At 37.6% G+C, this 14,222-nt stretch overlaps 1 protein-coding gene across 8 annotated transcripts in view; it reads left to right on the forward strand.

The window, feature by feature from the left end:
• CEP70 (centrosomal protein 70) overlaps positions 1 to 14,222 on the forward strand; it is a 95,214-nt gene that overhangs the window by 77,040 nt on the left and 3,952 nt on the right. For 7 of the 8 annotated variants that reach the window (XM_087430486.1, XM_087430484.1, XM_087430487.1 and 4 more), the window contains 5 exons: positions 1,355 to 1,525; positions 5,495 to 5,641; positions 5,824 to 5,992; positions 6,173 to 6,287; positions 7,356 to 7,435. In XM_087430486.1, the coding sequence (XP_087286612.1) occupies positions 1,355 to 1,525; positions 5,495 to 5,641; positions 5,824 to 5,992; positions 6,173 to 6,287; positions 7,356 to 7,435 (682 nt within the window). Of the gene's footprint in view, positions 1 to 1,354; positions 1,526 to 5,494; positions 5,642 to 5,823; positions 5,993 to 6,172; positions 6,316 to 7,355; positions 7,436 to 14,222 lie in introns of those variants that run through there. The other variant, XM_087430488.1, reaches the window with a different exon arrangement.

Consider the following 14,222-nt stretch of genomic DNA (forward strand, 5'->3'; position numbering starts at 1 on the left):
GTTGGGTGGATATCAGCTCAGGGTAATGGGGATGACTGAGCCATGTGTCTTTTGTCATCTACCATCTAGCCTGGGCTTGCCAATGTGGCAGCAGAGTTCAAAGAGAGAGAGCAGAGATAATCAAGACCCTTTGAATCTTGGAGTCCAAGCTGGCACACCATTACTTCCTTTTCTGTGGGCCAATGCAAGGCCCAAGACCAGCCCAGATTCAGGGAGTAGAGAATAGACTGTACTTCTTGATGAGAGAATCCTACAGTGTCACACTGCAAAAGGGAGAGAATATAAGGAAGAGAAATAATTACAATAATTTTTGCAAACAATCTCCTACAAAGTATGGATACATACTGCTAGACATACACGTAGTCCCCCTTGGTTTACCACCTCCATTATGGAATGGGGTTGTCCCGTAAACTTCTGAAGCTCAGCTAGTATCAGCTCCTTGATCTCTTTTAGGAGTTCTGCTGCCCTTCTTACCTTTGGTGTGAGACAGGGGGAGAAGGAGAACTATATTCCTGCTCTCATTAATAATTTAATGGAGGGGAATTAATTGTTTTTTCCATTACAATGGTATTCAAAGAGGAGTTTAAATATAATAGAAGTGAAATATTGAAATGCACTCTTTTATACTAAATAACAATAACAAAACTGCTTGTAAATAAGCATCAGAAGTCACATTCTTAGGAGACCTGTAGTTTCCTGTAGTTTTCTATGGGGAGAAAGGAAAAACAATACATTTTTCACTCACTAGTTCTGTATATTCCTTTAAAAGACACTCGTCTTGGTGAATCCTGTCCAATGATTCTCTAACATTTTCTTAGATAGACTGGTCGCTATCCAAGATCAGTTTGATCACCTCTTAGCAAGACCTGCATGATGTTTTCAGGATTTCTCTTTAGAAGATGTTGGACTTTCTTGTCCTTACTTTGAACCTCAACTGAAGCTATGAAACAACAGGAAATGCCCCTTTACCATCTGATTTAGCTTAAATATGAGGAGATAGAAATAGGGAAATGTGGGACTCCAGCTAAGGATGTCTGGATTACTCTTCCCTATGTGGATTATAACAGGTCATTCATAACTACTTTCAAATCTAAATAATACATTTAAATTAAATTAAAAATACATTTTAGTTTTTCTGTGAAGTCTGTGGTTCTCATTAGAACTTACATGTTTAATCATGTTGATGAAACTGTTGTACTTCCAAAACATTACATGTCAATTTTATTAAAGATCTTAATGTCTAAAATTAACTCTGAAAATGATGTTACATTGAATATAAAGCACTCCTTTAACATATATCACTTTCACAGGACAACAATAAACATTTCAACTAAAAACGTTGTCTTCTTTAAAGGTGTTGAGTAGCATCAATTCAATTGTTCAGAATCCAAGAGCTCCAGTAATAATTTATAAACAGAGCAAAGGAGGAGCCCAGCATTTTAATAAAGAGCTTGTTCAAGATTGTGGATTTGAGCATCTTGTTCCTATAATAGAAATGTGGGCAGATCAACTGATTTCCCTCAAGGTAAAAGATTGAATATTCTTTACGTGCTTTGAAAACATATTGGAGTCTATGGGCTTTATTAATAGAACTAGGCTTAATTTTTTTGTTTGTTTAACTGTAAAGCTGAAAAGGCTTAGCTTATTTAAAAGTTGAATCTTGGTACTTATATATCTGTTTTGAGTACTACCTATTTGATGTTGTCATTACTATAAGCTTTGCCTCCTATAAAGTTCTACCAAACAAGACATTTTTTAGGCCCATTGCCTTGTTGAAAATCTATAGTGGATCCACTTTGCACTTCTAGATCCTTCCCTGTTCTACCTTCATTTCCCTCTTTTTGGTATCCTCATGGTACAGATTTTCCTGGCCCTTATTCCTCTACAGATGTAATGTTTTGTCCTTCATTCCATTTTAACTGGAGATGTTTTTTCTCTTTTTATGTTTTAGATTATTTTTCTTCTCTCAAAACTTAGCTTATCTTCACGTCTCTTTATTCTCTAGAGCAGATACCAGCCAGTACTACTCTTACCTATCCTGTCTATCCATGGAAGATTAAAATCTCTTCACTTTATAGAGTTACTGTGTATTCTTTATTACATAACTTCAGATTTTTTCAGTTTTTGTTGAGTAGTTCCCTGAAAGGTGAATTGATAAAGTCAGTATTTATTTCTATTCCCTTTAAACTTTAGATTTTTCAGTAACTAATATATATAGCACTACCTCTGTTCATGAAGATATGATTCAATAACAGTATTTGTCAACAGAAGCCTTACTACATGAAATATAAATGATGCAGAAGATATGTGTAAGAATGTGTAAACCCCATGAGTTTTGTCTTTTTTAATCTCTGATATGTCCCAGTGAACCTCCTGACACATGATGTGTGCTCAATTTTTGTCAAAAGAAGAAAGCAGAATACACATTTCAAGACAACCAAATGGAGATGATACTGCATTAAAATAAAACATGCCTGTACCTGATGAAGCAATCTTCACATTCAGCCTAATTTATCCTTCCCTTTTTATATAGGGCTCAGATAGAGCTAGAAAATAGAAAACATTTTAATTGAGTGTTGGATTAATATACCTGTTTTATAGGTCTGAGTTCCTCTAGTTTATATCTCAGAAGAGGGTAAAATAATTAGTGGTTAATTATGTAAATCATGGCATTTTCCCAATCACTGCTTGTCAGAGGGTTGGAAGGAACAATGCTAACTCCTTTTCTCCTTCTCAGGGGAGATGGGCTAGAAAATGCCCCAGCCTTCCCAAGAGAAGGAAAAAGACTAGAAGAGAAAGGAGGCAAAGGGAAGAATCAAATAAATGGATAGTTACTGATTATTTAACTATGTTTATTGCTTTGTGGGAGATATGAGAAAAGGCAAACACAAGATTCAGACTAATTGGATAGACAAAACATACTAAAAAATATGAAGTTTAACCATTCAAGATATCATTAGAAGAAATGAATGCCATAAAAACAGCCCATGGTGAAATACCAAGTGAATGATACAGATAACTCCAGATTCTGGAGGAGGAAGAGCCCCCAAGAAAAGCTTCACAGTGGTGGTAAGTTCTTGCCACTGTATAGTTTTCTCACTAGAAGGAGACAAGGAGAGTTAGCTTTATAATTAGAATATTCTGAGGACCCCCAAGAGGGATTTAGTAGCTCTACCACTGAAGTAACTCATGGATTTTGGGCAGTGCTTCAGATATTTACCTTATGCTGCAGAGTCGGGATCCAAATTGAGAAACTACCTGAGGTTCTTTGAGGCCTCCTTATATGAAAGGTTTTCTTTTTTGGACACTTTTTTTTTTTTTTTTGGTGAGAAAAATTGGCCCTGAGCTAACATTTGCCAATCCTCCTCTTTTTGCTGAGGAAGACTGGCCCTGGTCTAACATCCATGCCCGTCTTCCTCCACTTTATATGGGACGCCGCCACAGCATGGCTTGACAAGTGGTGCGTTGGTGCACGCCCGGGATCCGAACTGGCGAACCCCAGGCCGCTGCAGCAGAGTGCGCACACTTTACCCCTTGCGCCACTGGGCCAGCCCTAAAAGGTTTTCTATACTGTAACAGCCTCTAAGTTTGGGACAACCACCTTGCCAGATTAGTTTTTTTCTCAGGTTAGATTTGGCTTAAAAGAGAAGACTGGGAAAAGCATGGAGCTAGCTATCAGCCTCCTTCCTTCTGTCTTTCTCACCCATCTTTCCAGGAAAGGTGAGCTACAGGCACAGAGGCTTTCCCAACGCAGTACACTCTTATACGCTGAGACTTTGCCATTCGCCAGTGCTCCAGAGGCAGCCATACATAGACAGGACCTTGATTGTACTTCTGCATTCCCACAACTGAGTAATGTGGAGAACCAAGGAGCCCCACTTTCAGATTTCTCAGGGTTTACTTGACAGACTGTGCTACAAGTAGACCAGAACATCTTTTTTTCTTAACTTTGTAATACTTTTATTCTCAAGCAAAAATTTATATTTGGTGTGCTTTTTACCATAGACCATTTCTTTATAATTGCACCTTGTTGATGGAGCATTGGTTAATGAAGGTTAATGCTGCGATTTCCTGACTTTTTTTTTTTCCAATTCTGGTGGCGCTTATTATTTAAAACATTCGCTTGGCACTGAATGTGTTGCCTTAAATTGCTAAAATAGGTAATTGCCTTCTTACCAAATGAAAGGTTAAAGATATCAATATGTGAGGTTTGGGTATTAATTGGAGAGCATTAAATAAGCGGAGGACTAGAATAAGAAGTCGGAAAAAGAATTTCCTGTCCTTCTTTCTGTATTTTAGAGTTGCACTGTATAATACAGTAACCCTAGCCACATGTAGCTTTTGATCACTTGAAATGTGCTTGTCCCAATTAAGATGTGCTGTAAGTATAAAATACATACCAGATTTAGAAGACTTAGTATGGAAAAAAAAATTAAAATATTGATTATGTATTGAAATGATCATATTTTTGACAGGTTAAATAAAATATATTATTAAAGTTGTCTCCTATTTCTTTTTACTTTTCTAAGTGTGGCTACTGGACAATTTAGAATTACTGTGATTCATATTACATTTCTTTTGGACAGCATTGTTCTGAAGGGCCAAGCATTGTGCCATGCACATAGTAGATGCTCAGTAAATATTTATCAATTGGCCAGGCTTAGTATTCTAACTTCCACTAGCCTTGCCTCTTCTGCACAGTTTAAAAATACATTAGGACAACATATCTAGGCCAGGAAAACTAAGTCGACTGCCATGAAGATTTAGTAGAATTAATTTAGTCATCCTTCCAAATTAAAAACTGCCTGGAGATAACATGCTATAACATGGATAAATCTTGAAAACATTATCATAAGTAAAAGAAGCCAGTCACAAAAGGCCACTATTGTATGATTCCATTTTATGTGAAATGCTGAGAATAGGCCAATTTCATAGAAACAGAAAGTAGATTAGTACTTACCCAGGGGCTGGGGGCAGAGAAGAATAGGGAAAGACTGTGAGTGGGTATGGGGTTTTTTTGGGGGGTGATTAAAATGTTCTGAAATTAGCTAATGGTGATGGTTGCACATCTCTGTAAATATTTTAAAACTACTGAATTGTATGCGTAAAGAAGGTGGATTTTATCGTATATGAATTACATCTCAATAAATCTGTTATCAAAAAATTCAAGGCCAAAATATAAAGAACAAGCTTATTTTTATCCATAAATAATTCAAAATAATTAGTCAAATAACATATACTAATAATAAATATAATTACTTAAAACATCCAGAGTTGAGATAAACAACATATAATGTTTTTTGTAAGGCCTGTATTTACCTGGAGAAAACTAATTTAACAGACTTTTTCTAAACTGGAAGTAGTATTTTAAAAAAAATACTGATGATGGTTAATGTATATATTAAACCTTCCTGGATAATTATATTTTATTAGTGTTATTATGGAAACTACTTTTTAAAATCAATAATACCATGTCATTTCTTTTGTTATAAAGGATTTATATAAGTCCTTGAAAATCCTATCTACAGAACTAGTGCCTTGGCATAATTTAAAGAAGCAGGATGAAAATGAAGGTATCAGAGTTGAAGATCTGTTGTTTATAGTAGATACCATGTTGGAAGAAGTTGAAAATAAGGAAAAGGTAATACTTAATACTTATGTAAATATTGACATTTTAATGTAATCCTATCTTAAAAACTGTTAATGATGTGGATATTGATATTTGTTCTACTAGGACTCTATTTCTCTTTAAAGTTTTTATTAAAGATTTGGGATTATTTTAAGACGTGAACTGTTTTTTTTTTCTCCCTCTCTTTTGGACAGGACAGCAATATGCCAAACTTTCAAACTTTGCAAGCTATTGTTTCTCACTTCCAAAAATTATTTGATGTGCCTTCTTTAAATGGAGTCTATCCCCGAATGCATGAAGTTTATACTAGGCTTGGAGAAATGAACAATGCTGTGAGAAACCTCCAAGAACTCTTAGAATTAGGTGATGACCATTTGTCATTTTTGGCCCCCGTTTAAGAATTCTTCCTGATAAATCAAGAAAAAAGTAGGCAAAACATTTTAAAGTAAAAAAATTGAGGATAACTGAAGCATAAAGTGTTTGATTTAATGATTTTGAAAATCCTCTTTTAAAATATCCTATCCTTTTATTTCTCTTTTGCAGATAGTTCATCCTCATTGTGTGTGCTAGTGAGCACAGTAGGAAAACTGTGTAGGCTGCTTAATGAGGATGTGAATGAACAGATTATGCAGGTATTGGGACCTGAAGACCTCCAGAGGTATTTATTTTAAAAAGTTTACAAGGTATCATCCAGAATGCTTGGACTGGAAAAATTAAAGACTTTCAAAACTTTATAAGTTGATTTACCTTTCCTGTTTGGAATAGCATCTTTTAAGTAACTTGACAATCGAAAATGATCTCCCACCTTAGGGATGGAGAGAATGCCAAATATTTTCAAGATAAAAATAGATTGTAGGGCCTATAACTTTACATAGGGTGGGTCAAGACTCCAGCATTATTGCTATAAGCCTGTTCCCAGGGAAAATTGTATATGGAGAAATTCAAACCTTGTTAGCAACTTCACGTAAGTTCAAAATATATAAACAAGTCCTATTTTTAGTACACTACCATAGACCACTGAATAATCACTAACAGTATATTTAGTATTTGATTGGAAGATAAATGTTAAGGATTTTTTAAAAAGCTAGGCATCTCTAACATAAAACCTGATGTCTTTTTAAAATATTGAAACATTATAGCTATACTTAAAGCAACTCTTCTTCTCCTGCACCCCCTGCCAAATTTTATACTGCAACGTATGGGAAGAGGAACACATACGTATACCACCTATTCCATGTGTTCTACCAGTTTTCTAAGAAGAACTCTTACCTAATCTGACACTTGAGTTTTCTGATACTTGATGTTTTTAAAAGGAACATATATCTCACCTTGGTCCTTTCCCCCTTCCTACAGTTTTACCAACTACTGATATTTCTTCGTAATGTTTAATAGAATACTAGATATAAAAGCCAGTTATTTTTAGAAAATGTTATAAAATCATGGTCTCTTAAGAATACTCAAGCTAAATGGAAAATTTCCTATATTAGAAATGTTATATAAATTTAACTTTGGAACAGATAATACACTGATAATAAGAGATTTTGTTTTCAGTAAAATGATACTAGATGAACAAAGAGCTCAAAAAGGAAGGATTGCAATAAATGATCATTAAATTTGTATTTAAATTAGCAGGAAATTTCTTTCCTTTTTGAAAATGTTCTATTTTCAATCAGATGCAAGAACCTTAAGTTGGAAATTCAATGTAAACTGTGCATTTTTTTTAAAGCATTATCAACAAATTGGAAGAACATGAGGAATTTTTCCCAGCATTTCAGGCATTTACTAATGATCTACTTGAAATCTTAGGTAAGATCTCTGGTGGTGGTGGTGAAATTTCCAGTCTTAAGATGTCAGTAGGTTTGAGGGAAGAGTGTTCTTAGTCACTGAATTAGTGCTTTTGCCTCGAGTGTTTGGTAGAAAGTGCCTGGGGTTTGAGGGAAGAGTGTTCTTAGTCACTGAATTAGTGCTTTTGCCTCGAGTGTTTGGTAGAAAGTGCCTGGAAACCACTAACAGTTCTGGAAACACATTCCTAACTTGCAGTTAGAGTTGGTTGGGGTTAGTCTACAGAACAGAGAAGCATATATCCTTTAAGGAGCTAGGGGCAGCCTTTGTTTTGGGACCTTAAAATGAGAAACGGCATTACTCTGGCTAGGCCCAGTTTTTGTGTGTGTGTGTGTGTGTGTGTGAGGAAGACTAGCCCTGACCTAACATCTGTTGCCAATCCTCCTCCTTTTGCTGAGGAAGACTGGCCCTGGGCTAACATCTGTGCCCATCCGCCTCTACTTGATATGGGATGCCGCCACGGCACGGCCTGACAAGCAGTGCGTCAGTCTGCACCCAGGATCTGAACCCGTGAACCCTGGGCTGCCAAAGCGGAGCGCACGAACTTAACCGCTACACCGCCAGGTGGCTAGGCCCAGTTTTAACCCTGACTCTGTCATTGCCTAATGAGAAATCTTGGTAGAATTTATGATCTTGGAAAGTGGGCTTTTTTTTTCCTTCCTTTTTTTTTAAGATAGTTCCTACCTACTGTTTTTTTTTAAATATACAAATTAAATTTCCTTTTCAGGTGATAAGTAATGTAAAGTAAACATCTGAAGAAAGGAAAAGATAAATTTTATAAATCTGTAGAAGGGAAGAGATTAAATGTATACTCTTGGTCAGATTGAGGGCTTTGTTAGTAGTAATATCTCTTAGAGGGAAAAAATATAATTTGCTTAGGAATCATAGGCAAAATAGACACCTAAGCCTCCTATTTTAAGTGTGATTATATATGGCTATAAAAATAATTTATATTATTGTTAAGAACTCTTTTTAAAGTTTAAAGTGATTTATTCACGAGTGAAATTTTTTTTCTATATAGCTCATTTGAAAGATTTTTTTTTGTTGTTTTAAAGAATGGCTCCTTGACATAGGAAAGTAAATTAGAGGAGGAAATGAGGTATAGTAGAAGATAAAGGAATGAGTAAATTAAAATTTGGAAAGAAGATGAATAAATGAAAGTATCTGACTGGAATAGTTAGCCTAGTGAACATAAAGGAAGTTTTGTGGCCAGTTTTAGATAGTCTGTGAAAGCAAGGGAGACAGTAAGTGAGGGTGCTTCAGAGATGCTGGTATGTTTGAAGAGATCATAGCAAGGGAAAATGTAATTTGCAAGTTGAGGGAGAGAGAAGTCAAGATGGCGGCATAAACAGACTCTGAACTCACCTCCTCCCATGGACACAGCCAATTTACAACCACTTGTGGAAAAATTACCCCTGAGAGAGAACTGAAAACTGGATAAGAGGAACTCTTGCAACAAAGGACAATCCTAATTGAGGTGGAAGAGGCAGAGACTCCCTTCTGGAGAGAAAAAACGCTGCCTTCACAAGCCGCAGTGCCTCACAGCCACCCGGGAGCAGCCCAAATGTATGCAGCCCTCCCTGGAGGAGTGGCGCCCTGAGCCGGGAGAGCTCCTTCTGTCGGCATTTTGTGGACCCAGCACAATCGAGACGAGTGACATAATATCTGACTTTGCCTGCTACTAAAACATTGGGGAGTACCCCCAGAAAAGCTGGTTCACAAAGAAATTAAAACCGGCTCTTAAAGGGCCCACGCGCAAACTCACCCATTTCAGAAAGCAATCTAAAATCACCGGAAAGAAAGGTGCACGGTGCTTTGGTGAAAAGAGACTCACCCGATAGGCTCTGAATGCATCTCGGTGAGAGGTGAGACCTCTCCAGGGACTGGGACATTGGCAGAGGCCATTGTTGTGGCCTGGTGTGTGCATGCTGACACAGATGCCATTGGAGTTCTCCCTGGGGCCTGCTAGCCCAGGTCTGCCCCACCCACTAGAGCACCGATTTAATCCAGCTCAGCCAGGGCAGGCAACCCACCCTAGGGACTGGCCCCACCCAACAACAAGCACTCAGGCAACTTGTGGGCCTGCATAGATTGGTGACTGGATTCTCTGCAGCCTGGCGACTGAGACCACTTCAGTGGGGCAGGGCGTGCACAAGGAGCAGGTAGAGAGTGTGGGGCTCCTGCCGTGGAGAGATTGGGTCCACTTCAGGAGGTCGGGGTGCGCACACGGGGCAGGACTGTGTTGACTGTGTGTGGACCTGTGGGCGGTGGGGCTTGTCAGCTGCAGAAGACTTGTGCTTCTCAAAGACCCACATAGGGGGTTTGCCCCACCTTCCAAAGCCTGAAACAATTGGGTGCTCCCATGCCTGAGGCCAGCCCGACCCCTCTGCAATCCTCAGAGAGCTGACAAGAGACCTAAAGGCTGGAGGCTTATAGCAATTGTAAGCCCCTGAGCCTAACAACCTGCCATGCTGGGGGCCTACTCACTTAAAAGAAATACTGCAACACAAATGTGGTATTAGAACTTGCAGCCAACTGTGCTGGGGCTTCCCACACCTGATAAAGAGACTGAAGGGCCCACAACAACTACAAGCCGCTGAGCATTACAACAGCTGGCCAGGAGCATAACTCAGCCTCTCTGGGTGCCTACAGGGAGAGCAAACAGGCCACAACAAAAGGACATACGTAGCCCACATAGGGGTCACTCCTGGAACGTTGAGAACTGAGGGAAGCACACTGCAGGCCTCCGAAGGCATCTCTTTTATAAGGTCACCTATCCAAGAGCAGGAGACGTAGCTGACCTACCTAATACATAGACACAAGCACAGGGAAGGAGGCAAAATGAGGAGGCAAAAGAATACATTCCAAGTAAGGGAACAGGACAAAACCCCAGAAAAGGAACTAAGTGAAACAGAAATGAGCAACCTACTGGACAGAGTATTCAAACAAAGAGTGTTAAGGATGCTCACTGATCTGGGGAGAAGACTAGATGAACTCAGTGAGAATGTCAACAAAGAACTGGAAGATATAGAAAAGAACCAGTCAGAAATGAATAATACAATACTGGAAATGAAAAATTCACTAGAGGGACTCAAAAGCAGAGTAGAGGATACAGAAGAACGGATCTGCGAGCTGGACGAAAGACTAGAATAAATTACCCAAGCTGAACAGGTAAAAGAAAAAAGAATTAAAAAGAATGAGGACAGTCTAAGGGGCCTCTGGGACAACATCAAGTGCACTAACATCTATGTTATAGGTGTCACAGAAGAAGAGCGAGACAAAGGGGCAGAGAATCTATTTGATGAAATAATAGATGAAAATTTCCCTAACCTAAGGAGGGAAACGGACATCCAAGTACAGGAAGCACAGAGAGCCCCAAACAAGGTAAACCCAAAGAGGCCCACACCAAGACACATCATAATCAAAATGTCCAGAATTAAAGAAAGAGAGAATCCTAAAAGCCGCAAGAGAAAGACAAGTTACATACAAAGGAAACCCCATAAGGCTATCAGCTGACTTCTCAGCAGAAACCTTACAGGCTAGAAGAGAGTGGCACGATATATTTAAAGTGCTAAAAGGAAAAAACTTACAGCCAAGAATACTCTACCTCGCAAGGTTATCATTCAAAATGGAAGAAGAAATAAAAAGTTTCCCAGACAAGCAAAAATTAAAGGAGTTTGTCACCAAGAAACCAGTGCTACAAGAAATGTTAAAGGGAGTGATTTAAGGGGAAAAGAGAAGACCACAAATAGGAAAAATTATTTATTTCCATGATAAGAGGGTAATGGATGCAAATGCACAAAAAAGAGGTTATATATGATATCAAAAACATAAAATGAGGGAGGAGGGGAGTTAAAGAGTAGAGCTTTCAGACAGAGGTCAAACTAAAGAGACCATCATTTCTGTATAGAAGGAGTAAGGAACAGAGAAGGACTACTAAAACATTGAGGGAAAAAAAAAGTTAAAAAATGGCAGTAAGTACGTACCTATCAATAGCTACTTTAAACGTCAGTGGACTAAGTGCTCCAATTAAAAGGCATAGGGTGTCTGATTGGATAAAACAACAAGACCCATATATATGCTGCATACAAGAGACACACTTCAGACCTAAAGACACTCACAAACGGAAAGTGAAGGGATGGAAAAAGATACTCCACGCAAATGGCAATGAAAAGAACGCTGGGGTAGCAGTAGTCATATCAGACAAAATAGACTTTAAAACAAAAACTGTAAAATGAGACAAAGAAGGGCATTACATAATGATCAAGGGAACAATCCAACAAGAGGATATAACACTTGTAAATATCTACGCACCCAATGTAGGTGCACCTAAATATATAAAGCAATTATTAACAGACATAAAAAGAGAAATAGACAGTAACACAATAATAGTAGGGGACTTTCACATTCCACTTACACCAACGGATAGATGATCCAAACAGAAGATCAATAAGGAAACATTGGCCTTAAATGACACACTAGAACAGATGGACCTAGTAGATATATAGAGAACATTCCATCCAAAAACCGAAGAATACACGTTCTTTTCAAATGCACATGGAACATTCTCCAGGATTGATCACATGTTAGGCCACAAAAGAAGTCTCCATAAATTTAAGAAGATTGAAATAATACCAAGCATCTTTTCTGACCACAAAGGTATGAAACTAGAAATCAACTATAGGAAGAAAATCAGAAAAGCAACAAATACGTGGAGATTAAACAAAATGCTACTGAACAACGACTGGGTCAACGAAGAAATCAAAGAAGAAATCAAAAAATACCTGGAGACAAATGAAAATGAAAATACAGCATGCCAGAATTTATGGGATACAGCAAAAGCGGTTCTAAGAGGGAAGTTTATAGCAATACAGGCCTATCTTAGCAAACAAGAAAAATCTCAAATAAACAATCTAACAATGCACCTAAAGTAACTGGAAAAAGAAGAACAAACAAAGCCCAAAATCAGTAGAAGAAGGGAAATAATAAAAATCAGAGCAGAAATAAATGAAATAGAGACCAAAAAAACAATAGAAAAAATTAATAAAACCAAGAGCTGGTTCTTTGAAAAGATCAACAAAATTGACAAACCTTTAGCTAGACTCACCAAGAAAAAAAGAGAGAAGGCACAAATAAGTAAAATCAGACATGAAAGAGGAGAAATTACAAGAGACATCTCAGAAATACAAAAGATTATAAGAGAATACTATGAAAAGCTATATGCCAACCAATTTGACAATCTGGAAGAAATGGATAAATTCTTAGAATCATACAACCTTCCAAAACTGGATTAACAAGAAGTAGATAATTTGAATAGACCAATCACCAGTAAGGAGATCGAAACAGTAATCAAAAACCTCCCCAAAAATGAAAGTCCAGGACCAGACGGCTTCCCTGGTGACTTCTACCAAACATTCAAAGAAGACTTAATACCTATCCTTCTGAAGCTCTTCCACAAAATTGAGGAGCGGGGGAAGCTCCCTAACTCATTCTATGAAGCCGACATTACCCTGATACCAAAACCAGACAAGGACAACACACACACAAAAAAATTACAGGCCAATATCACTGATGAACATGGATGCAAAAATCCTCAACAAAATACTAGAAAATTGCATACAATAATACATTAAAAAGAGCATACACCATGATCAAGTGGGATTTATTCCAGGTATGCAGGGATGGTTCAACATTCGCAAATCAATCAATGTAATACACCACATTAATAAAATGAATAATAAAAATCACATGATCATCTCAATAGATGCAGAGAAAGCATTTGACAAGATACAGTATCCGTTTCTGATAAAAACTCTGAATAAAATTGGGATAGAAGTAAAGTATCTCAACATAATAAAGGCCATATATGACAAACCCACAGCTAATATCATCCTCAGTGGTGAAAAACTGAAACCTATCACTCTAAGAACAGGAACCAGACAAGGATGCCCACTCTCAGCACTCCTATTTAACATAGTACTGGAAGTCCTAGCCAGAGCAATCAGGCAAGAGAAAGAAATAAAAGGGATCCAAATTGGAAAGGAAGAAGTGAAACTGTCACTATTTGCAGATGACATGATTTTATATATAGAAAACCCTAAAGAATCCACCAGAAAACTTTTAGAAGTAATAAACAAATATGGTAAAGTTGCAGGATACAAAATCAACATACGAAAATCACTTGCATTTCTATATACTAACAACGAAGTAGCAGAAAGAGAAATTAAGAATACCATCCCATTTACAATTGCAACAAAAAGAATAAAATACCTAGGAATAAACTTAACCAAAGAGGTGAAAGATCTGTACACCGAAAACATAAAACATTGCTGAAAGAAATTGAAGAAGACACAAAGAGATGGAAAGATATTCTGTGATCTTGGATTGGAAGAATTAACATAGTTAAGATGTCCATACTTCCTAAAGCAATCTATAGATTCAATGCAATCCCTATCAAAGTTCCAACAACATTTTTCACAAAAGTAGAACAAAGAATCCTAAAATTTATATGGAACAACAAAAGACCCCGAATAGCTAAAGGAATCCTGAGAAAAAAGAACAAAGCTGGCAGTATCACACTCCCTGATTTCAAAATATACTACAAAGCTATACTAACCAAAACAGCATGGTACTGGCACAAAGACAGACACACAGATCAACGGAATAGAATCGAAAGCTCAGAAATAAACCCACACATCTATGGACGGCTAATCTTGGACAAAGGAGCCAAGAACATACAATGGGGAAAAGA

This window comes from Ceratotherium simum, chromosome 5 (genome assembly GCF_057802395.1).
Source record: "Ceratotherium simum simum isolate JZ-2026a chromosome 5, ASM5780239v1, whole genome shotgun sequence".
NCBI lineage: Eukaryota > Metazoa > Chordata > Mammalia > Perissodactyla > Rhinocerotidae > Ceratotherium > Ceratotherium simum.